The sequence below is a fragment of the Triturus cristatus genome, chromosome 7 (assembly GCF_964204655.1).
Source record: "Triturus cristatus chromosome 7, aTriCri1.1, whole genome shotgun sequence".
Taxonomy (NCBI): domain Eukaryota; kingdom Metazoa; phylum Chordata; class Amphibia; order Caudata; family Salamandridae; genus Triturus; species Triturus cristatus.
The window spans coordinates 83,790,308-83,816,578 of record NC_140590.1 but is presented as its reverse complement, the minus strand read 5'-3'; the positions used below and the strand labels follow the sequence as shown (position 1 = coordinate 83,816,578).

The window sequence follows — 26,271 nt, the reverse complement described above, 5'->3', positions numbered from 1 at the left end:
TCCGCTCCTGTCTCTCCGGCAGAAAGCAAATGGTCAGACTTCCCCCTTTCCTCTCAGATCCTACACCTACCACATGCGGAGTCCCCCAGGGGTCCTCCCTCAGCCCTACGCTCTTCAACGTCTACATGGCTCTGCTCGCCCCCATCATCAGAACCTACGGACTCAACATTGTGTCATATGCAGACGACACTCAACTCATCCTCTCCCTATCTAACGAACCCAACACCGCCAGACACATCTTTCGAGAAGGCATGGAAGCCATCGCCAAATGGATGAAAAACAGCTGCCTACAACTAAACACCAACAAAACGGAAGTACTCATCTTGGGCCCAAACCCAGATGCCTGGCATGACACCTGGTGGCCCCCCCGCCATCGGAAGCCCGCCCACCCCCACGGACCACGCACGCAGCCTGAGAATCATTCTGGACTCAGAGCTCAAAATGGACCGCCAGATGGATGTATGACGTTACAACGCACACTTTTACAACGCATGCACTTACAACGCATTTTTTACAACGCATAATCCATTACAACGCACTACACTTACAACGCATGACACTACAACGCATTTTTAAAAACTACCATTACAACGCATACCATTACAACGCATAATATTTAATTGCATTTAAGGTAAGTATTAGATAGTATAGGGGTAAAAATTACTTTTCTAACTCCAGGGGGTGCAACAGTAGGGTAAGTGTTGGATAGTATAGGGGTAAAAATTACTATTCTAACTCCAGGGGGTGCAACAGTAGGGTAAGTGTTGGATAGTATAGGGGTAAAAATTACTATTCTAACTCCAGGGGGTGCAACAGTAGGGTAAGTGTTGGATAGTATAGGGGTAAAAATTACTATTCTAACTCCAGGGGGTGCAACAGTAGGGTAAGTGTTGGATAGTATAGGGGTAAAAATTACTATTCTAACTCCAGGGGGTGCAACAGTAGGGTAAGTGTTGGATAGTATAGGGGTAAAAATTGCTATTCTAACTCCAGGGGGTGCAACAGTAGGGTAAGTGTTGGATAGTATAGGGGTAAAAATTACTATTCTAACTCCAGGGGGTGCAACAGTAGGGTAAGTGTTGGATAGTATAGGGGTAAAAATTGCTATTCTAACTCCAGGGGGTGCAACAGTAGGGTAAGTGTTGGATAGTATAGGGGTAAAAATTACTATTCTAACTCCAGGGGGTGCAACAGTAGGGTAAGTGTTGGATAGTATAGGGGTAAAAATTACTATTCTAACTCCAGGGGGTGCAACAGTAGGGTAATTGTTGGATAGTATAGGGGTAAAAATTACTATTCTAACTCCAGGGGGTGCAACAGTAGGGTAAGTGTTGGATAGTATAGGGGTAGAAATTACTATTCTAACTCCAGGGGGTGCAACAGTAGGGTAAGTGTTGGATAGTATAGGGGTAAAAATTACTATTCTAACTCCAGGGGGTGCAACAGTAGGGTAAGTGTTGGATAGTATAGGGGTAAAAATTGCTATTCTAACTCCAGGGGGTGCAACAGTAGGGTAAGTGTTGGATAGTATAGGGGTAAAAATTACTATTCTAACTCCAGGGGGTGCAACAGTAGGGTAAGTGTTGGATAGTATAGGGGTAAAAATTACTATTCTAACTCCAGGGGGTGCAACAGTAGGGTAAGTGTTGGATAGTATAGGGGTAAAAATTACTATTCTAACTCCAGGGGGTGCAACAGTAGGGTAAGTGTTGGATAGTGTAGTGTAATATTATGCGTTGTAATGGTAGGCGTTGTAATGGTATGCGTTGTAAAGGTAGTTTTTAAAAATGCGTTGTAGTGTCATGCGTTGTAATGTCATGCGTTGTAATGGATTATGCGTTGTAAAAAATGCGTTGTATGTGTAGTGCGTTGTAACAGTTGCGTTGTAAAGGTTGTTCCCCCGCCAGATTAACCTCCTTCTTCCACACCCTCCGCCTCCTACGCAAGACCTTCAAATGGATCCCCCTTGAACACAGAAAGACTGTCACTCACGCCCTGGTCACCAGCAGGCCCGACTACGGCAACGCACTCCATGCCGGAATAAGCAAAAACCTCACCCTCAAGCTACATAACATCCAAAACGCCACGGCAAGACTGGTCCTCAACCTGCCAAGACACTGCCACATCTCCCAGCACCTGTGCACACTCCACTGGCTCCCCATTGAAACTAGAGTCACCTTCAAGATGCTAACCCACGCTCACAAGGCCCTCCACGACACCGGACCAACATACCTGAATAGCCGACTCAAATTCCACGCACCCCAAAGGACCCTACGATCAGCCCAGCTCTCCTACACGTGGCCCCCGCACCAGAAAGACCAGATCTGGAGGCCGCTCCTTCTCCTTCCGCACGGCCAGAGCCTGGAAGGACCTTCCGCTCCACCTCAGACATATAACATTGCTCCCCATCTTCGCAAGAAACCTGAAAACTTGGCTCTTCGACAGACCCCCTCCTTGATGGACTGGAACCTGCGAACCCCCCCCCCCTACACCCTCCAGCACCTTGAGACTCTTATGGGTGAGTAGTCGTGCTTAACAAACACTTGATTTGAAGCATCTGGAGAGGGAAGGCCCATACAGATATATTATAAACAGCTGTGGACTATACCATTTCCGACTGAAAGGCAATATTTCTCTCCATGTGTTCCCATACCTGGTGTGTCACGCAGTTTGGTGCTTACTTCTCCTCCATGTTAAAGAACAGTAGATGTCTCAGCAACCAGGCTAATGTGCTGCATAGCTAAATAAATATAAGGTCCGAAAGGCGAGACCGAATACATTGCAAATGCTTCTTTGGTCTGGCTCCCAAATTATCTCGGCCTATATATGGATAGGTATCCGCAATAATTTTCGGTTGCTAATGCTCATGGTCTACTACCGCAATGTGCATGAGGCGCATCCCCAGTGCTGCTGCTTCCCCTTCAATATTACTTAATATGATTGACTATACTGTAGGAAAATTGCCACTTAATGTCATACCCAAATCCAGGGAAATCAAGGCTGTCCCATATTTGTTTTGCATCTGTTTTAGCGCTTCAGTCAAAACAGCAAGTGGTGGTGTACCATGATTTACGGTATACATTGCAGCAAAGACTGTACCCCGAGTGGCACAGTTGACATTTGGGGGAACCACCCAAGTGGCAAGCACATAGTGAGAATTCTATATTTATCCTGAGGTCCCGAATGGGGACACACTAATTAAAACTGAAGTGTTTTTGGGCAATCCAGAATGGGAATTCTTCATGTCTGGTGGGAATCTTGTCGAAAATAACATTGATAGTTACAGGACTAACGACAGGCACAGCTGTGGCCTGAAAGCTTGATCAGCCCTCTATGGGGCAGTCATTATTGTGCGCATAAAAAACTGTGTTAAACTTCTGTGTAGCATAACAAGACCAGTAAAGAAAGTGTGTAGTTCACCCACAATAAGCAGTGCTATATTGGAATATAGTGTGTAGGTTGCTAGGATGGGCCATATAGCCCCATCATTGCTGAGGGGATCCAACCTAAAGTTGCATGATTGATGTGGCAGGGCATATTAGAACCAATTTGCTGGAAAAGTGACACATGAGTAAAATACTTCAGTTCTATAAGCTTTCTGAGCATCAACTATGAAAGTAACATCTCCACCACCATGTTGTAGCCCATGTAATATTATAACAGCAGGTCTGCAATTAGCTGGAAGATTAATTACATTCGCCATTGTAGTGAATTTAATTCAGAGAGGGAATAACAATAGTGGGGTATCCTTTTCAAAGATCAAGCTTGAACAACCTGCAGACAAAAATAGGTCCTTCCTATAATGCTGAGGAGGATTTGTCCCTAACTCCACTGACGTCTCCATTTAAATGTGAATAGGGTAAGTTGGGCTCACATAAGAATTGCTCAGGAGATCTGTTAAATAAGTACCTTACCTAAGAGCGTTTGTGGTGCCATGTTATATGGTTCCCACTACAAAAGGTGGGACTGTGTATTAGGATGACAGAACTTTAGAATGCAGCGACTGAGTACATGTACACCACCAGAGAATGTTGGCCCAATTCCGAGCTAGCTCACAGTGTCTCACCCGAACCTCTAACCTTCTTGGGGGGGCAGGTGATTTTGGCAACCTCAAACATGACACCCTGATCTCCAAGGGAATTGTGGAAACAGATCTTACCCCCTTCGTTGTTTACTTAGACATGACAATGGTAAACAGAAGAAAGATACAAATAAAGTTTTCAATGCATTTTATTGAAATATTGTAATCTTGTATAGAAAGAATGAGCTGCATTTTTAGGAAGAGAAAACAAAGCAACGCAACCAGCATTATGAACATGGTGAAAAAAATAAACAGCCCAACCATAGCAGTCTGATTTCTCTATATATTTCCATCTATCACCACCCCTACTCGAGAGCATACTGGGTGCACCCTCTGCCCTTCCTCTTAGGTTAGCGTGAGCCCACATACCCGAATAACTGGACCAGAGAATTGGCCTGCAGTGGAATTGGCAATCTCTTTTTGCTGGATGGAGGATCAGCATCGACAAAGCTGCATATCAAACACAGCATTCATTCCAAGACCGTTGTGACCAGAGAGATCCTCTCTGACCTCTGAAGGCCAGTATGTCACTTATTTAATAAATGCCACTTTGTTAGGGGTACAGCTGTGTTGCAATGATGTGCCTAGATGTTAGAAGCTGTCTCCGAACAGGCAATGCAAGCACTAGGCTATCTTGTTCTGTGTTGCTAGCCTTGAACAGAGTGTACATATTATGTCAAAGGAAAGGCTTTCTAAAAACAAGAAGCATGTACAGTGTTTAATAATAATAATATTGTGCAAGCATAAACTTATAAAATAACATTTGCTAAATGTGATGTCAGTCTAAAACATATAAAATGTAAAACTGAAATGAAGAAGCAAAGGTGGCCCAAGAACGCCTCACAATATAGTTCTCTTTGGGAGATAAATAAGTATCCCAACAAATGTATGTAAGCATGCATGACTTCATGAATGTTATGTGTTTTTAAATATCACTTCACTTATTGTGAATCACTATTAGATTCTGAAACAATATTTTTGAAATGTGGTTCTGGTCCTGACGAAGGACTATTGACCCATTGAGGCTTATTCTTCATCCATAACATACATACCAAGGATGCTAGGGTTGTAGATAACTCAAAGCATTGACTTCGGTGTAGGCTAGTACCATTGCTTTTAACCTTATCAGGGTAACCCACAATAAAACAAGCCATGCAAGTTATACACTAGGACATTTTAAAATAGCCTAATCCCTACAGTATGTAGGAGCTCCCTGAAACGTGGTTGAGCCGACTAAGATGTACCACCACTCTGAGTGAGGGTCACAATGATGAACCATGCGACTAACAAATAAGGGGTGAGGGACCCTTTACAATTCAAAAATGGTTCTTCCTTCTTCGAGCTGTTTTTTTTTAAATAAGATGAGATAATTTCCTGACATTTCTAAAAAACAAGGGGATCACTTCTCCATTACAAAATAATAAATCCCTTATTTCTGGTGAGGTGGTATTGTTCCCTTTCTACTGATGCCTCTCCCTCAGAGATTGGTGTAGTCTGCTTTCAATTTGTTTGCTGTGACATCTGTGTGCTGTGGGCGCTGTTTCTTCAAAGCAAACAAGAAATTAAGAAATTAAGATACAAGAGATACACAGGAAGTACTTCCCTTGCGTCCTGACTTTCTTTCTTCAAAAGAAATTGCTTTTGGTGCTTGCACGAGCTGTTTCAACATTCAAAATGCGGAGGTAATGCAGTGGAGGTCAATGCATCAATCACAACTTAAGAGCAGTTAAAAAGAGCTCGGAGAGGTAATGAAGAAGGTCCTCTGTCAGGGCCTTATAATATTTTAATATGTCCTAGGTCTATGCTGCCTTTTCAATAAGCACATCCTCACTCTGACCTTTAGAAGGGAGGGGAGAGACCTGTCAAGAAACATTGCAAATCATACAAATCGCTGCTTAAAATTCCTCAAACATTGTGGCACTAACTATAGTGCTGGACCTGTGAGCATATCTGTGGCACGCTTGCCATTGCAACAAGGGCCAGAGACTGCTATCTACCTGTTGCAGGAGTAATCAAACAAAGAATTTGATCAGAAAGATCCCAAAGATGGCTGACAGAAGGATGCCCGGTTGAAGGCGCATGCTGCTGTCTGTGCAGGCCACATCAGTGGTTACGATTTTCCCTTGAAATGATACTGAGTTGCTTCGCATATCACAGAAACTAGGAGTCGCACAGCCACGTACAGCAACATTGCTGGTCTGAGAGCCTGCGGAGAGAGAAAATAGAAGGAGGTGTTAGAAATGGGGTCTCTAGTTGGCAGAGGTATGCACCTTGTCCACGTAGGGACCACCACTCTAGTCAGGGTAAATCAGATGCATACCTTAATTTAACCTGTGCGCACCCCCTGGCAGCTTGGTACAGAGCATTCAAGCTTAACTTAAGTGGCAATGTGTAAAGTATTTGTGCACATTTTTATTATAATAATTCAATGAAAACACCACAAAAAGACTCTGCACCAGTTTAGAGGAATAGAGACTATTTATCTGATTAAAACAAGATCAAAACAAAAAAATCCAGTCAGTAGAAGCTGAGATATGAAGTTTTAAAGATTAAATTCAAAAACAGTGATTAGGAGTCAGTAGTGCTAAAAGGTTACTTGAGGTGGTGAGGGACCGGTGCAAATCCAAAGTTCAGGCCAACAGCAATGGAGAGCAGGTAGGCTACAGGACCCAGACAGGTCCCACTGAAGAAATACCTTGGATCGAGCAAGTGTTGACATCGGGAACTGCGCATTGAGGATCCTGCATCATTGTCGAGCTCTGTTAAACTGCAGGTGCTGCGTCAAGCACTCACATACGGTAGAATCCAGCAACACCAGGAGGGATAGAGAAGTCTTTTGAGCCTCAGAGAATTCAGAAAACAGGAGGAAAGTCAGCAAGTCCTTGGAGAACCTGAGTGCAGGGATGTAGAGAGCAGGTGCAGTCCTTCTCACTCCCAGGCAAGAAGCAGCAGGCAGCAGGCCAACACAGCAAAGCCAGTTAGCAAAGTGGCATTCCCTCCTGTAGCACAGCAATCAGCAGTCAGCAGGCCAATGCATCAATGCAGCTAGCAAAGTGGCAGCTGCTCCTACAGCACAGCAGCTCTTCTTCCTGGCAGAATGTCCTAGGTTCCAGTAGAGTTCTCATTTGGTGGTATCAAGGGTCCAGTACCTATATCCAAATGTGCCTTTGAAGTGGGGGAGATATTAAAGAGGCATTTGAAGATCACAAGATCCCTGTCTTTACTACCATGGCTCCAGACTCACTACTGCGGGTATGCAGCTCTTTATTTGGGGACAGGCACAGCGCTATTCAGGTGCATGGCGCCCCTTTTCCCTTTGTGTGATTTTCTAGAGGGAATGCACAATGCCCAGCTGTCACTCAACTCAGGCGTGTTTTCGGAGACAGGCCGAGTCACTGAAGGGTTCAAATAAGACAATGCCAACTTTCTAAAAGTCACCACAAAAGGGGTTAGGCCCAAATGACAGGGGCCAGGTAGGGCCGTAATAACTATCAAATGCAAGAAAGGTACCTGACTCCTTCACAGCTTATGCTCTTACTTTAGAGAAACAATCAAACAACCGCCTTTTCTGTTTGAATGTTTGTTTTTATTTAACCATTCCTTTTTAAATTATTTTCATGTATTTTAAGGGGATTTCAAATGCAACGAAAAGGAAACACCAATTTTCAAATCACATCAACAGATAATATATTTAAACAATTCACGAACGACATTCATAGGCAAACAATGAAATGCAACATCCTTGTGTGCAATAATTCAAAAAGCACCATTTTATATACACCAAATCAATTAACAAAAAAGCAAATCTTGGAACTATCTAATGTGTCACACCAAAGAAATGCCTAACACGGGGAACAAATTTATATGTGCAAGCTGGGGATAATTTTTCAGTCCATTTCCCTCAAACAATGACATTTAATAATTCACAGTCTCGTCCGGTGTCCATCTTGAACGTGCCTCGCGCCTTTTGACGACAGCGCTCTAGTCGCTGCACGCCCCATCAGCCAAACACTACTTAACAGGCTTTGCTGGGGCGAGCAGCGCTTTGGTAAAGGCTCCGTTTTTGCTCTGTTCTACTAGGAAATCCTCTTAAAATTGAATTTTTGGGGTGTACTGATGGGAAATGATTTTTATGTGTAATATTTTTGCTGCTATGCTTTTAATTTAAATGGAGTGTGTTATACTCCTGATTCTTCCGCATTTTTGCACTGTCGAGGCAAGTCCCGTCCAGTCTCCATCTTGAATGTGCCTCGAGGCTTTTGCCGACAGCGCTCTAGTCACTGCACGCCCCATCAGCCAAACACTATTTAATGGCCTCCCCTCGGACGCGCACAACTGGTGCGCCGCTGGCGCGCCAAAGGCACGCCTAATGCAAGCCCGTCCGCGCCCAGGGCCAGAAATGCTGTCCGGGAGGGGCTTGCAAGCAGCAAGAAAATCTATTTAAACAGTGAATTCCTTATAAATTTTAGACTTCCACCTTGCCCCTCACATGGCAGCTACTCTCCGCTTTCAAATGTGACTTTTGTCTGTCCAGATTGCGGGTTTAAGCCTACATGTGAGCCTGTTTTGAGCACCATGACAAAAAAATCATCTAGGCCACCGCCTATCAAAGCTGCCTTGATTAATGCTAGATCAGTAAGGTAGCATTACATGGACATTTTTGATCTGGTCTCTGACCACTCATTGGACTTTCTTTTTATCACTGAAACTTGGTTGGATGTCTCATCCAACCCCATTGTTACTCTGGCTACAAATTACATCGGGCTGATCGCCCAGTAGGCAAGGGTGGTGGCCTCGCTATTATGTTCAGAGCTAATTGGGCTCTTCATAGCGAAACTTCAAGCCTCTGGGGTGAGTGTGAAGCTTTGGATTTTAGCGTGAAGCTTTCAGCCCACTTCACATTGGGTGGGTCTCTTATTTACCGTCCCCAGGTACGCCAAATGTTTTTCTTACATCATGTGGAGACGCTATGGCCGAACGAGCACTGCGTTTTTCACATTATTTGATTCTTGGGGATGTCAATCTTCATTTGGATCATCAGGAGGCGTGTGAGTCATCTGCTTTCCTCGAATCACTACAATCGGTCACGTGTCCGACTCATCAAGGGGGTCATACACTTGACCCCATCTGCTCAAATTTTGCGATTCAGGTTGATAAACCTTTGCCCGTCTCCTGGACAGACCATTTCCCGATCTTTTTCTCCTGGGAAACCCTGCGGCCAGTTCAGTCGGCTGGCTGTCATCGCTCACCGGTTTACAGCAAAATTGACCCTCACCAGTTTATCAGCTCCTTGGCTGCCTCCAGGCCTCCCCCCCAAGATAGCCTGGAGGGGTATGTTAATGGGTTTAAATCTTGGATCTTGGACTCAGTGTCCGCTCTTGCCGCTCCCTGTCGACCTAAGTTGGCAAGAGACTCGCCCTCCAAACCATGGTTCCCCCACGAGTTGAAAGCCCTTAAACACGAATGCAAGGTTTTGGAGAGGACCTGGTGCTCCAGTGGCTATGGTTCCGCGCCCAAACTTGCACTTAGGGCAAAAATAAAAGCTATTACACCGCCGTTGTAGCTGCCAAAAGCCTCTACTATGCCTCACGCATTGCCCTGGCTAATAATAATTCGAAATAAATCTTTGCCATTGTTGAAAATGTCATGCCCTCAGCGCATTGGTGCGAGCGATGCCAGTATCAGACTCCTGGTGCAACACTCTTTCTAAGTTTTTTGTGGAGAAAATATGTAGTATCCAAGCTACTTTTTCTGCCCCTGTGGGAGAGCTTACAGCTTCCTTGTCCGTCCATTTGACGGCTGGCACATCCAATATGCTGTCAACTTTCGCTCCTGAAGATCTATCTGATACGCTAAAAATTCTTAAAGCTTTGAAGTCTGGCTCTCCTAATGACCCTTGTGCCACCAGACTCCTGGCTGCTGCTGCTGACATTATTAACCCTGAAGTCAACCAAATCATCAACATGTCCCTTCGAGAGGCCACGGTTCCAACTTCTTGGAAGCAGGCACTGATTCTCCCTCTTCTTAAAAAGCTGTCTCTCGATCCATCTATACCCGGGAACTACAGGCCAATCTCGCTCCTGCCAAGTTTAGAAAAGGTTTGCGAGAAAGTAGTCACTAATCAGCTGTTGAGGCATTCGGCCTGCTGCATCCGGCTCAATCTGGCTTCCGGGCAGCCTACAGTACAGAATCAGCTCTGGTAGAGGTGGCAGAGGCAATTCAAGAGTGTTTGGATACCGGCGAGAGGGCAGCTTTGGTTATGCTAGACCTCTCGGCGGCATTCAACACAGTGCCTCATTCCCTGCTCCTTAACCGCCTCTCGGAAATAGGCATCGCTGGTTCTATCTGGGGCTGGATTAGGTCCTTTCTCGAAGCACGAACGTAGCAGGTTTGGCTTCCTCCGTGTGCCTCTGAGCCTCAGCAGATGGCTACTGGTGTTCTGCAGGGGTCATCCCTTAGTCCCCTCTTATTTAACATCTATGTTACACCGCTCGTTTTTCTAGCAGAATCATTTGGGGCTAAGGTGATGGCCTATGCTGACGACACCCAGCTCTTGTTTTCTTGGGGAAGAGACGATTAATCTGTCCAGTCTGCGCAACACTGTTTAGCCTCCATTTTCCACTGGCTGGCCTAGGCTCAGCTGAAGTGCAACAAAGGAAAATCAGAGGTTCTCTTGTATGGGACCTTTCCGGTTGATTTCAGAGCGAAGCTGTGGCCTCCTGGCTTCCCCCTGCCTAGCGCAGGTAACAATACTGCTAAAAATCTAGGGATTTGGTTTTCGGAAAATCTGAATTTCTCCACACAAGTTAAGAAGCTCGTTGGGACGCGTTTTGGCACCTTGAAAGCACTGAGAAAGTTTCTCCCCTTTCTTCCTGGACCTGCTAAAGAAACAGTGGTCTGTGCTTTAATTTTATCTCGCCTAGATTACGCCAATGCCCTTTATGTGGGCATTCCTGGTTACTTCTTAAGAAAATTGCAGGATGTGCAAAACTCTGCAGCCGGACTCCTGCTAGGCTTGTCCAATAGGTGCAGTGCGCGTGTTCATTTGCGCTCTCTGCACTGGCTCCCTGTTGAGGCTCGTATTCAATTCAAAATGCTCTCCATTGCCCACAGTGCCCTCTATGGCAGGGGCCCCAGCTATCTTCAGGAGAGATTTGTCTTTTACACTCCAGTGATACAGTTGCGCTCCTCTTCTCAACTTCTGCTGCAGACCCCCAGATTCAATCGTCAAAGGCTGGGTGGTTGTTCACTTGTCAGGAAAGCCAGCTTGGCCTGGAATGCTTTGTCCTTGGCTCTGTGGAGCATTCAGGATCATGTTATCTTTAAGAAAAAGCTTAAAACTTTCCTCTTTTAGATGTCCCTCTGGTAACCTCTGCCTTTACCTCTGCAAGCGCCGGGACACTCTGCCGAGTAGCTGAGCGTGATATAAATTTATTTAACATAACATAACAGTTCCTCCGTGCTTAAAGATGCCAACGTGTTTCGAGGCCCAGGCATGGGGTACTGGGACTCTCATCAGGGCTTCATCTTAATTGGTGTCAAGGTGTTCTGATGGTATATTTAGTTGTAACCATCAGTCAGTGTTCTCAAATTAATCAGGAGGCAGATTCCAACCACAGTTTTAGTAATAGCTCAATGCCGGCAGACTGCTCAGCATGAAAGCGGGGGCCACACTTAGGGCCCGATTCACAGAACTAACTTAAGACAAAATCCTAAACTTACTACCATTTTGGTATTCACAGAAGGCACTTACTCATTTTGGTATTCACAGAAGGCACTTACTCATTTCGGTATTCACAGAAGTTAGGAGTCCTAACTTTAGGACTCCTAAATGCCTTCTGTGAATACCCAAAGTCTAAAAATGAGGATTTTTCTCAGTTTAGTATTAGTATAGTTAGGACTCCTAACTTTAGGACTCCTAAATGCCTTCTGTGAATACCGAAAGTCTTAAAATTAGGATTTTTCTCAATTTAGTAGTAGTAAAGTTAGGACTCCTAACTTTAGGACTCCTAAGTGCCTTCTGTGAATACCGAAAGTTTTAAAATTAGGATTTTTCTCAATTTAGTAGTAGTAAAGTTAGGACTCCTAACTTTAGGACTCCTAAATGCCTTCTGTGAATACCGAAAGTTTTAAAATTAGGATTTTTCTCAGTTTAGTAGTAGTAAAGTTAGGAGTCCTAACTTTAGGAATCCTAAACTGAGAGAAATCCAAATTTTAAGACTTTTGGTATTCACAGAAGGCATTTAGGAGTCCTAAAGTTAGGTCTCCTAACTTCTGTGAATACCGAAGTGAGTAAGTGTCTTCTGTGAATACCAAAATGGGTAAGTGCCTTCTGTGAATACGAAAATGGTAGTAAGTTTAGGATTTTGTCTTAAGTTAGTTCTGTGAATCAGGCCCACCCTTTCTGTAGCGCATGTCAGTTTCACTGCTCTTCCGATCAGCGAGTGTAAATAGTGAATAACAGAGGGTATTTCAAGTTAGAACTGTATTGCGCGCGCTCATGCGCAAGTATTCATGGGGACTGTAGTGCAAAACTCGCATCCAATCACAATGCGGTTCAGAACAACAACTTCTGACAGCCAAAAAGGGGCATTCTGGGATGTGTAGTTGTTAATACTTATTAGGTTTTAGTGAGTTCTGTCATACCATTAAGACCTGTGACTGTGCAATTGTATTTCAATATAAGATGAGTTTCTTTCTGTAATAGGGCTGCATCAATGCCCATTAGACGTTTAGTTGTATCTAGAGCAGACAGCACTGTCCACTTGAAGTCCCTTTCACTATGGGATGTTTCAATAAATTGCTCAACCATAGGTTTTTTATTCTTGAATGATGTTGTGTGATGCGTTGATTGATCTGTTGGTTTGGAACATGGGCAAAGCACAGCATAAACAAAATTTTTAGTTTTACAATTAGTAAACTACTAATGTCCCCATTTGATTTGCATTTTGTATACATTCGGATCCTTCAATTGTAGAATCGCAAGCAGTGCAGTTTCCACATTTATGATGGCCCTCCACCGGTTTAAGTTGCCACTGGGTTCGTAAACTGCTTTTTGTTCATGCAGGAAAACTGTCTGCCTGAACTATTTGCTGGCCAATACTCCAATTTTTCTTCATGACAAACAATGGTTTCTGGAATGGGCAGTCCAAATTTTCTAACAGATGCCAATTCTTTAGAACAATTTGCTGAATTTATTGGTGTCTGGCCCAAATGTTGTAACGCCGAACAATCTGTCCAAAGGTGATTTTACTTTCTTTTGCTAGAATTCCTCGTGGGGCGTGTACCAAGCTCTTATTATTGCATGTTTCAGCCTTTTCTTGGGATATCCCCTCACAATCATTTGTTCGCGGAATATAGCTGCATGCTGTTCATAATCTGTTTTTATGGAGCAATTTCTTCGTATCTGTAACAGATCACCATACGGAAGATTTTCTTTCAGACTCCTGGGAGGAGCACTTTTGTGATGTAAGATGGTATTCTTGTCAGTCGTCTTGTGGTGCAGTGAAGTTGTCAACCTTTTATCATATGGGGAAACCTCCACATCAAGGAACGTCAAGCTGGTGTTACTCATGTTCAGACTGAATTATATATCCTCATGGCGCGTGTTGAGCCAACCGTAGAATATTTCCAATTTCTCTTTTGTACCCCGCCAAAGGCGGGGTACAAAAGAGATGTCATCTATATATCGCAGCCACTGCAAATATTTTTCTTTGAACGGATTGTTCCTAAAAATGATTCGTTCTTCATACTTGGCCATATAGACGACCGCCATTTCTGGAGCAAAGGGACAACCCATGGAAGTCCTTTTCACCTGGATGTAGAACAAGTCTTCAAACTTGAAGTAGTTTCTCTTCAGCGGCACCTCGGCTAGTTGTGGACATGGTCTATCTTCCAGATAGCATTCAATCACTTGTAACGCTTCATCCTTTGGTATCTGTGTATACAGGGAGGTTACACCAAAAGAAACCATCCATTGTGTTCGGTCGTCAAACTCTAGGCCTTCCACTTTGGTGATGAAATCAGTGGTATCTCTCAAGTATGATGGCACATCTTTCAAGAACGGCTTCAAGAAAAAAATCGACCTATTTCGAAATTGACTCCAGCAGGGAATCACTGCCCGAGACTATTGGTCTCCCTGGAGGGACATTTGCCTCTTATGAATTTTTGGCAAAAAATAAATTACCGGAATCCTTGGAAATTTTTGGGAAAGATAATCAAACTATTTTGGGCCCAAGAATCCTCCATCGAGTCCAGCCTTCAGTATTCCAGTTATGAGTTCTTGTTTTGATCTTGTAGGGTCTTCCCTAACTTGGCGGTGCCATTCTTGATTGTACACCTGGTTCCTACCTTCGGTTAAATACATCTGTCTAGGGCAAAAGAAATTGGGGCCTATCAACATGTGATTTTGTCCTCTATTAGCCAATTGGAGAAGAAGAAATCTTTTCTTAAACAGAAAATACCTGTAAAACAACAGATGGCCATTAATGATCTTAAGAAGAATACGACTGTTGTCAACAAGCAAGTTGAGAAGGGCGGCGCCCTTGTCATTTGGCCTAGAGAGATTAATCCATCATCTATTTTCTAACCACGCCATCCCAGTTTAGATCCAGCCACATCCAAATTAGTCTTGACCCTGCTCCCATGGGAACAGTCCAGCCCGAACTGCCAGGCAAAGTCCTCCATGGACCAGAAACAAGCATCCTGGGACCGGTTTGGGGTTATCACACCCTCATCAGCCAGGCTAGTTTGAATCGAGTGGCACAGTGAGCACGGGACCCACATCTGGGCATACCCGTTCTACTTAAGGTGATAAAAGCCAAACAAACAGATGATGGATGGAATGCTGAACAATAGAGACATTCACCCTCAGTTGCAGATCTGGCTTAATTCCATTGTTTTTTTCTTCACCACGCCACCCCAGTTTGGACCAAGCCATATGCAAATCAGTCTTGACCCTGCTCCCTATGGGAACAGTCCTACCTGAACTGCCAGGCAAGGTTCTCCCAGTACAGAAAACAAGCAACTTGGGACCGGTTTCGGGGTATCACCCCATATCAGCAAGGCTGGCCTGAATTAAGTGGCGCAGTGATCACAGGACCCACATCTAGGCATACCTGTATCAATTAGGGCAGGGGTACTCATAGTACGGCCCATGGGCCGCCAGCGGCCCGACAAGCGTTTCTTGGCAGCCCGCGGACCTTGCAGACATCGTACCGGTGTTTATTTTTATTTTTTTAACAGTGTCAGCAAACACAGACTCTGCTCTGTGGGGGCCCGGGGATTCAAGCGATAGTCCGAGTGGAGCTGCTGGGGCGCTAAGAGGTGAAAGACAACAAAGCCTCGTTATCATGCAAATGGTCTCTTAAAGACCTGTGAAGTACTCGGGTGGGGCTGTGTGTGTGCCCTGGAAGGGAAGCTGCCTCAGCTGCCACACAAGCAAAGGAAGGGGGGCGGGGGGACACGGGAGGGGAGAGGTGAGAAAGAATGACAATAGAACAGCAGGGTGTGAGAGTCGGGTAAGGGGACAGAGGGTGACAGAGGGCAGTAGGGAGAGACAGAAACAGACAGAGACAGATAGAGATAGAGACTAACAGAGACAGGGACAGACAGAGACAGATAGGCAGAGACAGGGACAGACAGATAGAGGCAGAGACAGACAGAGAGGCAAAGAGACAGACGGAGAGGGAGACGGAGGGCGACAGAGAGAGAGGGAGACGGAGAGAGGGAGGGAGATGGGAGAGAGAGGGAGACGGGGAGAGAGAGGGAGACGGGTAGAGGGAGGGAGACAGGGAGCGGGAGGAAGACGGGGAGGGAGGGAGACTGGGAGAGGGAGGGAGACGGAGAGGGAGGGAGACTGAGAGAGAGGGAGACTGAGAGGGAGGGAGACTGAGAGGGAGGGAGACGGGGAGAGGGAGGGAGACGGAGAGGGAGGGAGAGAGGGGAAGAGGGGTAGAGGGGGAGAGGGGGAGGGAGGGAGAGAGAGAGGGAGGGAGACAGGGAGGGAGACAGAGAGGGGGAGACAGAGAGGGGGAGACAGAGAGGGGGAGACAGAGGGAGACGGAGAGGGAGGGAGAGGGAGAGAGGGGGAGAGAGAGGGAGGGAGACAGTGAGGGAGACAGAGGGGGGAGGGAGACAGAGGGGGGAGGGAGACAGAGGGGGGAGGGAGAAAGAGGGGGAGACGGAGAGGGAGGGAGAGGGAGGGAGATGGAGAGGGAGGGAGGGAGAGAGACAGAGAGGGAGGGAGAGAGACAGAGAGGGAGGGAGAGAGACAGAGGAGGGAGGGAGCCGGAGGAGGGAGGGAGACGGAGGACGGAGGGAGAGGGAGGGAGACAGAGGACGGAGGGAGACAGAGAGAGACGTAGAGGGAAGGAGAGGGAGAGAGGGAGGGAGAGAGGGGGAGGGAGACAGAGAGGGAGGGAGACAGAGAGAGAGGGAGACAGAGAGGGGGAGACGGAGGGAGAAGGAGAGGGAGGGAGACGGAGGAGGGAGGGAGATGGAGGAGGGAGGGAGATGGAGGAGGGAGGGAGACGGAGGAGGGAGGCAGACGGAGGGAGAGGGAGGGAGACGGAGGGAGAGGGAGGGAGACGGAGGGAGAGGGAGGGAGACGGAGGATGGAGGGAGACAGAGGAGGGAGGGAGGGAGATAGAGAGAGGGAGAGAGAGAGATATGTGTATGCCGGGTCCGGTGGCTCAGTGGACAAAGGCGTCAGCTGCAGGGACCTGTGTTCCACCTCATGGTCACAGTTTTTTTTGTTGCACTAGCCCCGTCCCTCCCCCAATGACCCCGTCCCCAAGGTGCGGCCCTCGGCCACAAACCACACTGTAAATTTGGCCCCGAAGAGAAAGTTTGTGAGTACCCCTGACTTAGGGTGACAAAAGCAAAAAGAACCGATGATGGATGATATGCTGAACAATGCAAACATTTACCCCTAGTTATAGATCTGGGTTTAATCCAATGTTTTTTGCCCATAATGACACACCAGTTTGGGCCCAGCCATATGCAAATCAGTCTTGACCCTGCTCCCCATGGAGCAGTCCAGGCTGAACTGCCAGGCCAGGTCCTTCCTGGACTGGAAACAACCATCCTGGGGCCGGTTTCGGGGTATCACCCTTCATCCGCCGAACTAGCTGGAATCCAGAGGCACAGTGAGCACAGGGCCCACGTCTGGGCATACCCATAGCCACTTAGTGTGAAAAAAGCAAAAAGAACAAATGATGGACAGAATGCTGAACAATGTCCCACACAAATGACAATATTAGTATCACAATGGGAGACAATGCACATTTGGTGCCTTACGTTTCATGAAGGGTGGATGCAATCAGACCATGAGCCTGGTAAACCTATTGGATTGCAGGTGCTATTAGCAGTGCCACAGCAGTGAATTTAAAACAGAAAATTACAACCAACTTAAAACAGGAGGCACTATACATTGCAGTGGTAAGTGCATGTGGGGAGAAATGATCAACAAACAACCATGTACACCGGAGAAGGACACTTCCTGGTCTTTCCGAATGCTCCCCCGGGCCAACCAATAGGAACTACTTAGGCAACCTCAACCTCAGGACCATTAAAAGTCCTAAAGCTGCTGACAGGTCTGCATTACTAACACATTGGGACATATTTACAAGTCCCTAGTGCCACTGAAGCATCACTTTTTTTGACGCTCAGGTGCCTCTCGATGCAAGCCCATATTTACAAGGGTGGACTTAGCCACTTTCTGTAGCTTAACACAGCTTTGCAAATATGGCCCTCTGCATAGCAGTTTTTTGCAGCAAAGCGGCATACAATTGGTGTTGCTTTGGGCGTGCCCAGCAACACCGATGGCTTTTTGACACTGGTCCAAATTTACAAGGCACTGTAAACATTAGACCGAGCCAAAAACTAACTCCTTTCAAGAGGAGATGTTAATGTGGTGCAATGAAGATAAATACATTGGTGCAAGTGTGCCTGCATTGTTAATATGGAGCATCCATGTGTTTTCAATATGATGCAGCTCAGCACAGCAAAATTGCTTGCAACACCGCGATGCACCATTTTCATGTGAATAAGCCCCATTGTTTTGTATAAACATATCATCAGAATGGGGCATGATATTACACACCCATTACCCTGCCACGTCCTGAAACAGATGAAGAATGTCGTGGTATGCCCAGTTGTTTGAACCATCACATTTCTCGCAGATGTAAACTGCTTAATCTATTCGATTGGTTCTTTCCCCTCGGCTATCAGAGCCTTAAACTCCAGCCGCATCCAACAGGTGCCACTTACGGACAGGTAGAAGATACTGACACCAACGAAAATAAACATATTCTATCAAAAGCGTATCTGACCTATGATGCAGATTTGCACTTCAACATGTATGTGTAGAATACCCAGGAGAAATACATGACTATAATTCGCTTAAATATCTGTCTACAGGCAACATGCATTACCCGACCATCAACACAGAGCATGATTCCCTCAAATGTTAGTAAAATATGGTCAAATTAGGTTTATCTCCGAGTACCAGTAGAACAGCATCAGTATCCACAACAAGAGAATGGCAATATACCACCTGAGTATGCAGACCGCAAGCAACAACCTATCTGCAACAGTTACACATTTATTTACTTGTCAAGTAAAAGCCTTTTTTGCAGAGATTAATAAAATGAGTACTATCAACCTGGACAGTAATTAAGCCCTGTAAATTAATTATTAGTCATGGGCATTAATAGTATAATTAAATACAATCCCTGGCATGCATATTATACATGTCATTACAGTATACGTGCATGCAACTAACGTCCCATCTTGAGGGAGTGCAGACCCAACCTAGAATCATCTTCAGAAAACTGTTTCTAAACATTAAAACAGCAATAAAAAAACTGGTACATTTTTTAAATACACATTGTGGTACTCAAGCATGCCACGTCGCATGTTAGGATGAAAACATTGGGATATATTCGCAAAGAAATGTGGCGCTGCAGCAGATTTCGCATTGCTGCGCTGCATCGTTTAAAAACACAGGAATGCATAGTCACAAGAATATGACGCACCCCTGTGCTTTCCCTTGCCCTGGAGCTATGTGTGCTGCTTTGTGCAGCACACATTGAAGTTGCAAATCGTCATTTTTTAATGATTGCTTATGTGCATTTCTCCTCATTTTGCCATGTTGAGACCACGTTTTCCCTGGTCTTAATTTTGGCACTGCCTCCTATTTAGGCCACCCTTTTAAATAGTGGACAGCATCACAATCAATGGGTGTTGCTGCGAAACTCCCACCGTAACACCCATTGCCTACCCCTTTCACGCTAAGTGACATTCCTGTAGCGATAGGGGCTTGTAAATATACCGCAGGCTCTAAAAGAAAATTGAGTTAATTTCCGCCAAAAATGAAAACGACCTTCAACATTAGAATTAGCACTTGAGTAAAAGTCACGTCAAAGAACAGAGAGGCTCACCAGAGGTTGTTGTGACAGAATAATGAGTGCACTTTGTCTCCACTCCAGTACACGTCATGGTTTCCGAAGTATAACAGGAAGTGGAAGATGCATCTATGCAGGACCGGCAGATGACACCGTTCTTTGTACCACCGGGTGATGGCACTGAAACAAAAGGAAATACTGTATTTGTAAAGTGCATGGGCTACGGATATTGTACCTCTGAGAAGGCGAAGAAGGAACGAACTGGAGGACTGCCTCTTTCAAAGATGGCTGACGCTAACAACTTGAGGAAGTGTTGATGTTCAAAGGGATACATGGAGTTTTGAAGACATGTTTAAGAGCTGGGAAATCAAGGTTTAAAGAATGGTATTAAGAGGATGCAATGCAGAGATTTATGGTTTAAATCTTTTTATTGAATCAGCAGCCAGTATAGCTCATGTGATATGCAAAAAAAGGCTCAGCATGTGGGTTACGCAGAACCCAGAGGTAAACATTTAGTGCCGACAATATCAAGGAAAGTAAACATAGAATTAACAGTAATACGCCCGCCCCCTCCCAGGATCACCCCCCTTCCCCGTCCACCGTATGTTGGGTATCATGTTGCAATGTGAGGTATCGCTGTTATGGCAGATCCTGCCGGGTAATCGTATCTAATGAAGTAAGTCTTTGCAGGCGGAGGCATGTTAGTTCCCAAACTTCTTGGGCATGGAGAGTCAAGAATGGTTGCCAGTGCTCGCTAAAAGTCGGGCCTTTCCCTGCCAGCGTGAGTGAGATCTTCTCCATCCCTAGTATGTGCCACAGCCGCTGAAGCCAACCTGTGTGTGGGGGGATCCGAGGGGTCCTCCAATGTAGCAATATATTTTGTGTGGCCGTACACAATGCTATCGCAATCTGCCACCCTCTTCTAGATTTTAGGGGATATGTGAGGGGGTTTCGGACGCCCAATAGAACGTAAGCAGGAAGCCTGGAGAGTTCTGTGTCGAGGTGTTTGTCAATTTCATACAGGATTTGAGACCAGTATTGTTGTAGGTGCTCGCAGTCCCATAGGAGATGGACCAACGTTCCCTTTGTCCCACACCCACTCCAACATTCTGCGCTGTGCTTGGGGTCCACCTGGTGTAGCCGTTCAGGAGTGTAATACCAGTAGGATGCTAGTTGGGTTAGTGTTTCTGTGAGGCCCATATGACTCGCGGTGTGTTGCGCCCTATAGTATACCCCTTCCCATTCTTTGCTACGGAGTTCGCGACCGAGGTCCCTCTCCCAGCGCGCACGTCCTGCGTTATATATGCATGTGTATCGAGTGTGTAGCATTTTATATAGGTCAGAGAACAGTTTCTTATTTGAGGAACCTGTAACCAGCCACCATTCATAGGGGTTAGGTGTCTGTGCACCTGCGTCCTGTTGTTCAGTGTCCCAATGTCTTAACTGCAGATATCGCAGCCTTTCGGACTCGGGCAGGCTATAATCGGATCCAAGCTGAGTGAAGGAGATGAAGCCTTCCACATCAAATAAATGGCACAGTGCACGGCACTCTGTGGCTCTCCATTGTTTAAAGGACTTCTCGCCTATCCCAGGGCTGAAGTCGGGGTTGTCGAAAAGTGGTGTAAGGTGTGGGGAAGGTAGTCAGTCCGTGTCTCCTGTTGGTCTGGTCCCATGTTGATAATGTGGTGAGTGTAATGTATGACGCATAAAGATTGGGTGGTCTCTGCAATTTCTTAAGGAAAGGGATCTTCAAAAGAGAAGTGCCCACCACTGTTTGGTCCTGGAATAGCCAGTGTTTCTCCGATTCAGTGAAGCTCCATTCAACCAGATGCCGCAGTTGGGCGGCTTTGTAATAGAGTGTGATATCTGGAATCCCCAGGCCCCCTTCATTAGGTGGGAAAGTGGTAACAGTCCTCTTTATTCTTGGTTTGCGGCCTTGCCAAATGAAAAGAGAGAGCTCCGACTGTACCCGACGCAGCCAGCCAGTGGGTGGCTGCAGGGGGAGCGTCTGGAAGATGTAGAGGATTTTGGGAAGGATAGTCATTTTAATAGCTGAAATGCGCCCCAGCTGCAGGTCTGTGCAGATTTGAGTGTGTAGTTTGGCGTAATTTACCGGCACCCTGGCCTGTAGCGTAGGAGCCAAGTGAATTCCCAGATATGGGACTGTCTCGTCAGACCACTGTATGGGGTGCCGACTTTGGAGGCGTGTCTGTGCCTGTGGTGATAGCTATAGATTTAGGGCCGTGGATTTCGTGATATTTACTTTAAACCCGGAGGCCTTTGCGAAATGTCCAGTTCACCCAGAAAGGCTCCTAGGGCGTCTCCGGGTCCGCTAGGGTGACTAGAACGTCATCTGTGTACAGGCTGATAGTTTGTACGTCACCCCCAAAATGGATGCCCGTGATTTGTGGGTGCTCTCAGACTCGCTGTGCCAACGGCTCCTTGTATAGCTCAAAGATCAGGGGCGACAAAGGACACCCCTGGCGTGTCAATGCGGAGATTTAATGGTGAAGTTAGTCTGCTTTTAAAAAAAATTGTTATGTTATGTCGACATCATGAAGTGCTGAGTAGATCAGATCCCGACTAAGGGTCTAATTATCAGTGACCCGTTAAATTCTGCCCCTCACATGAACCCCTGCTTACACAAGGAACGGAATTATGAGTTTGGTTTTATTTAACGCATCCCATAATTATAGAATACGTTAAAAAACCCACCATTCGTTACATTTCTGCAGGTTAAACTTGTTGAAATTTAACAGGAAAAATCATACAGTATGTACTGTATCATGTGGATTTTGGTGCATTAAACACCAAAGTCTGCATGTTATTTCCCATGAACTCAAAATAGTTTTTTTTATCATACCCAATAAGTAACGTGTCGTTGTTTACCTAACCCAAAGGCCCTGATTACGAGCTAAGGCAATATTTATCACCACTGATAAATGAAGAAACTACAGGTACATTATTCATTGGGTGAAATAAATAACTCATATTAAGAGTTTATGGGGAATAACAAGTAGTTTTGGTGTTTAATGCACCAAAATCCACATGATACTGAAAATACGGTATGTGTTCCCCTGTTAAACTTCTGCGGGTTTGACATGTCACTCAGGGACTGGCCCCAAAAGGGCCACCAAAAAGGTCCCTGCATCATAGAGACTGCAAAGACACCCGACTCCTCAGAGACACACACTCATCTATGCCCACCTCTGATGCGCCCCACCTGACCTCACTATAATGCAACGCGGGCCCGCCTATGCCCTGAAGTAGACCTTGCTATCAGTCCCGTCCTTCACTACAACCCACCCCGACCCCTGTGTTAGCGTAACACACCTAGCCCGAAAGAAACGAGCCTCATCGTCAACCTACGCCAACCCCCTCACCTCACCCTACGTAAAACCAAACGGCCCCAACTCCTTCTCAATCAGTCTTCCCCTCAACCTCTCACCCAAAGCAAAAAAAAAACTCAAACCCAACCTGATCAGGCAATACCCAGAGTCACTATTTGCTGACATATATCATTGCTCCTTCAAAGGTCAAGTAAAAATGGACCTCATTTTTCACACGGAAAGGCCCGACAAGTTGAATTCCATCCTTAGATCAAAACTCCACATTACCAAAACCACCAGTACACCCCATAGCTGCAAACTATCATTCTCTATCCCGAACCACATGACACGATGTGGGAACACCTCTGTGGCCATTTACTCCAACGGCACAGTCCTGATTCAAGCTAACAATGTCAACCTTGAGGCATTTGACCTCCTCTTGCCCTCACTGCAGAATAACATCGTTCACACACATCCCCCCCTGCCATCGCTCCGCTTTTACCCAGACAACCAATCCCCCAGCAGAACACCCACACCATTCATGTGCCCGCTATCATAAACACCTAGGCTCCTCCCCGAGCCACCACCAGCACCTCTAGCACCAAGAACAAGGTGCCCCCTCCTGCGCCGATCCGTCCCCTCGAACAGCCCCCCACGCATAATCTCCCTCAAACAATACTGTTCGACCTAAATACTCAGTCTAAGTCTTCCAACCACCTTCCTATACTAACCTGCAAAAGAAAGCAATTATCACAACATGACCCCCTCACCCCGTGCCTAATCCCATAGCCATAACTGACAGCACAACAAATACCAGAAAACAACACAACATTGTCAGGTGTTCTCCCCTCCTGGAATACCCCACCCAGAATCCCCCCCCCCAAGAAGAGATGAAATCCTAAACAACCTCGCTACACTCCTTAAGCCCCCCATAAACCCCCACTGTACTCCCACCATCTCCAACCACACACACCAAATGTTCCCCAAGGCTCCGCGACCCAGTTGGACCTCATCCCCGCTTGCGAGCCATTCACCGAGGCCTAATAGAACTATGGAAGCTATGTCCTCTGATGAAGCGACCGAGTTGGCCTCCTCTTACACCACCCCCTCTACTCACATCCCTCAATCCTCGATTCGGGAACTCACTGGATTCAGAAGTGATCACTCCACTCCAAAACCCCCTAGATCCGCAGCCTCCCTCATTAACATCCCTACTGCTCCACTTAGAAAAGAACCTAAAAAAGTGACATCCCCTTCCAACTGCATGCTCATAAACTGCATATCAGCCACTAAACACGCCGTAGAGCTAGCTGAATCCATCCTCAACCATGTCATAGACATAGCCTTCATCACGAGACCTGGCTAAATGACACCTCACCTCCAATCATGGATACTCTCGTACCCCTGGGTTTCTCTATCATCAACAAAGATGGAAAAGACCAAAAAGGTGGGGGTTTAGTAATCATTCACAACAACAACTTGGCCGTGACCGAAATTGATACCTTCAACAATAACTCCTTCGAATGCCTAACTGCCAACATTAACTCCAGCAATAACAAATTACTACACTGCCATCTCCTATATCATCCCCCAGGCAACACCACCACATTCACTGATCATCTGTCAGACCTGATTGCTCAATGCTCTCTCCAAGACAACAGCAACCTAATTCTGGGCGACCTCAACCTGTACTGGAATGATAAAAAGAGCACACCAATACAAAACCTGAACGCGTTATTACATACCAACAACCTTACCCAGCACTGCTTAGAAGAAACTCATATCAAAGGGGCAACCCTGGATGCCATCATCGCCCAATGTGACGCAATCACAATAGACCGCATCCTACCGGTTGACTGGTCACACCACCACTTAATCCTATCCGCATCACGCAACCGATCATCTGCCAACCTCCCATTCAAGACCCCCCCACATGGACAAGAACCCTAACCCAGATCAACATAGTCGACTTACAAGAAAAAATAAGCACCCTCCTGCCCATCTCCCCAGACGGTCTCTCCACAACTGAACTCACATCCCACTACAACACAACTATGTCCTCCATCTTAGACCAACTAGCCCCTCTGAAACTGAAAAAATCCAGGAACATCCCCTCCAGATCCTGGTTCATCAAGGACATTAACGACGAAAGGAGACAACTCAGAGCTACAGAACGTCTATGGAGAAATAATCCCTCCTCCAGCCTCTGCGAGAAACTCAAAACAGCAAGAAGGAACTACAAAAACATATCAACAATGAAAAAAACAACTTTTTCTGCTCCGCTCTTGAGAATGCGAAAAATAGGCCAAAAGAGCTCTTTAACATCATCCGGCAACAAACCTCCAAGACCTCTGCGACCCCAGTCCAGGCCTCCAAAGACCTGTGTGACAACTTCACCAACTTCTTCCATGACAAAATCACCAAGATTGAGCTATCACTTGACATCAACCTCAATCCCTCCTGTAAAAACTTAGCCCCAACAGTAGAAAACACCACGAGCTTGCGCCCCACGAAAGCCTGGATATCCTTCAACCCCGTACCTGAAGCTGAGATTCTCAAACTAATCTCCTCCTCCAAGCCCTCATCCCTCATCCCACATCCTCGACCCTGTACCTACCCAATTGACTAAAAAGCTGAAACTCTCCCTTGCACCACTATGGTGTGAAATCATAAACAGCTCTTTGAAAACCGGCATCATACCAGACTGCCTCAAAGCCAGGCCTATTGTTAGATATTTTGCTTACTCTAGCCTGTAAGGTAGTACTATGTAAATGGAAAAGCGCCTCTGAGGTCTCATTCAGGGTTTGGCAGGAATGGCTCTCGTTTTCAAGAGGAGCTGACAATCCAGCTCTACACTCCTCCCCGTGGCGCGCTCCCCATAGGAGGCTATGGAAATCCCTAGACAGATCTTCGTTCTCATTTGACCCGCCCTGAATGGAATGGAAGAGGCGGAATTATGGCTGATAAGGCTATAGAGTAAGGGACGTGGCGGACTCGGAAAGGTAACACACATGAAATAAGGCATGGGCAGTTATGGTGCTCACTCAACATAGCGCAATCGGAATTTGGGGGCTGAACATGGTTTCATGACATATCTTAGTTTAATTTAATTTAATTTAATTTAATTCCATTTGTTATAAGTTCGTCCATGTTACTCGGACGTGAGGGTCAGAATTATTGTCCTGACTTACGGATTTTATTACTATGTGCTTGAGGAATATGACTCCATATATGTCCGTGATGGGGGTGACTCATCTATAGACTTGCCAACTCTCAGGTACTATGGGTCTGTTTGTTCGGGGAATGCACATGTCATTTATTGTCATTTATTGTCACTTATTGTATGTCGTTGTCATTTTTCTATTTCTTTATCAATAAAAAATATTTGAAATAAAAAAATAAAAAAATAAATAAAAAGCCAGGCCTAGACACCAACGACATGAACAACTTCAGA

The 26,271-nt window shown here is 45.9% G+C and overlaps 1 protein-coding gene and 1 long non-coding RNA gene across 2 annotated transcripts in view; one reads left to right on the top strand and one right to left on the bottom strand.

The window, feature by feature from the left end:
- Positions 1-26,271, top strand: part of LOC146808880 (uncharacterized) — a 90,756-nt gene that overhangs the window by 52,796 nt on the left and 11,689 nt on the right. The gene's annotated exons all lie outside the window — the stretch shown is intronic.
- LOC146808879 (phospholipase A2 inhibitor and Ly6/PLAUR domain-containing protein-like) overlaps positions 4,213-26,271 on the bottom strand; it is a 217,234-nt gene continuing 195,175 nt past the window's right edge. The window contains exons 4-5 of the mRNA XM_085615692.1: positions 19,525-19,668; positions 4,213-6,287 (exon numbers count right to left, since the gene is read on the bottom strand). Coding sequence (XP_085471818.1) covers positions 6,094-6,287; positions 19,525-19,668 — 338 coding nt within the window. The 3' untranslated portion in view covers positions 4,213-6,093. The remainder of the gene's footprint in view (positions 6,288-19,524; positions 19,669-26,271) is intronic.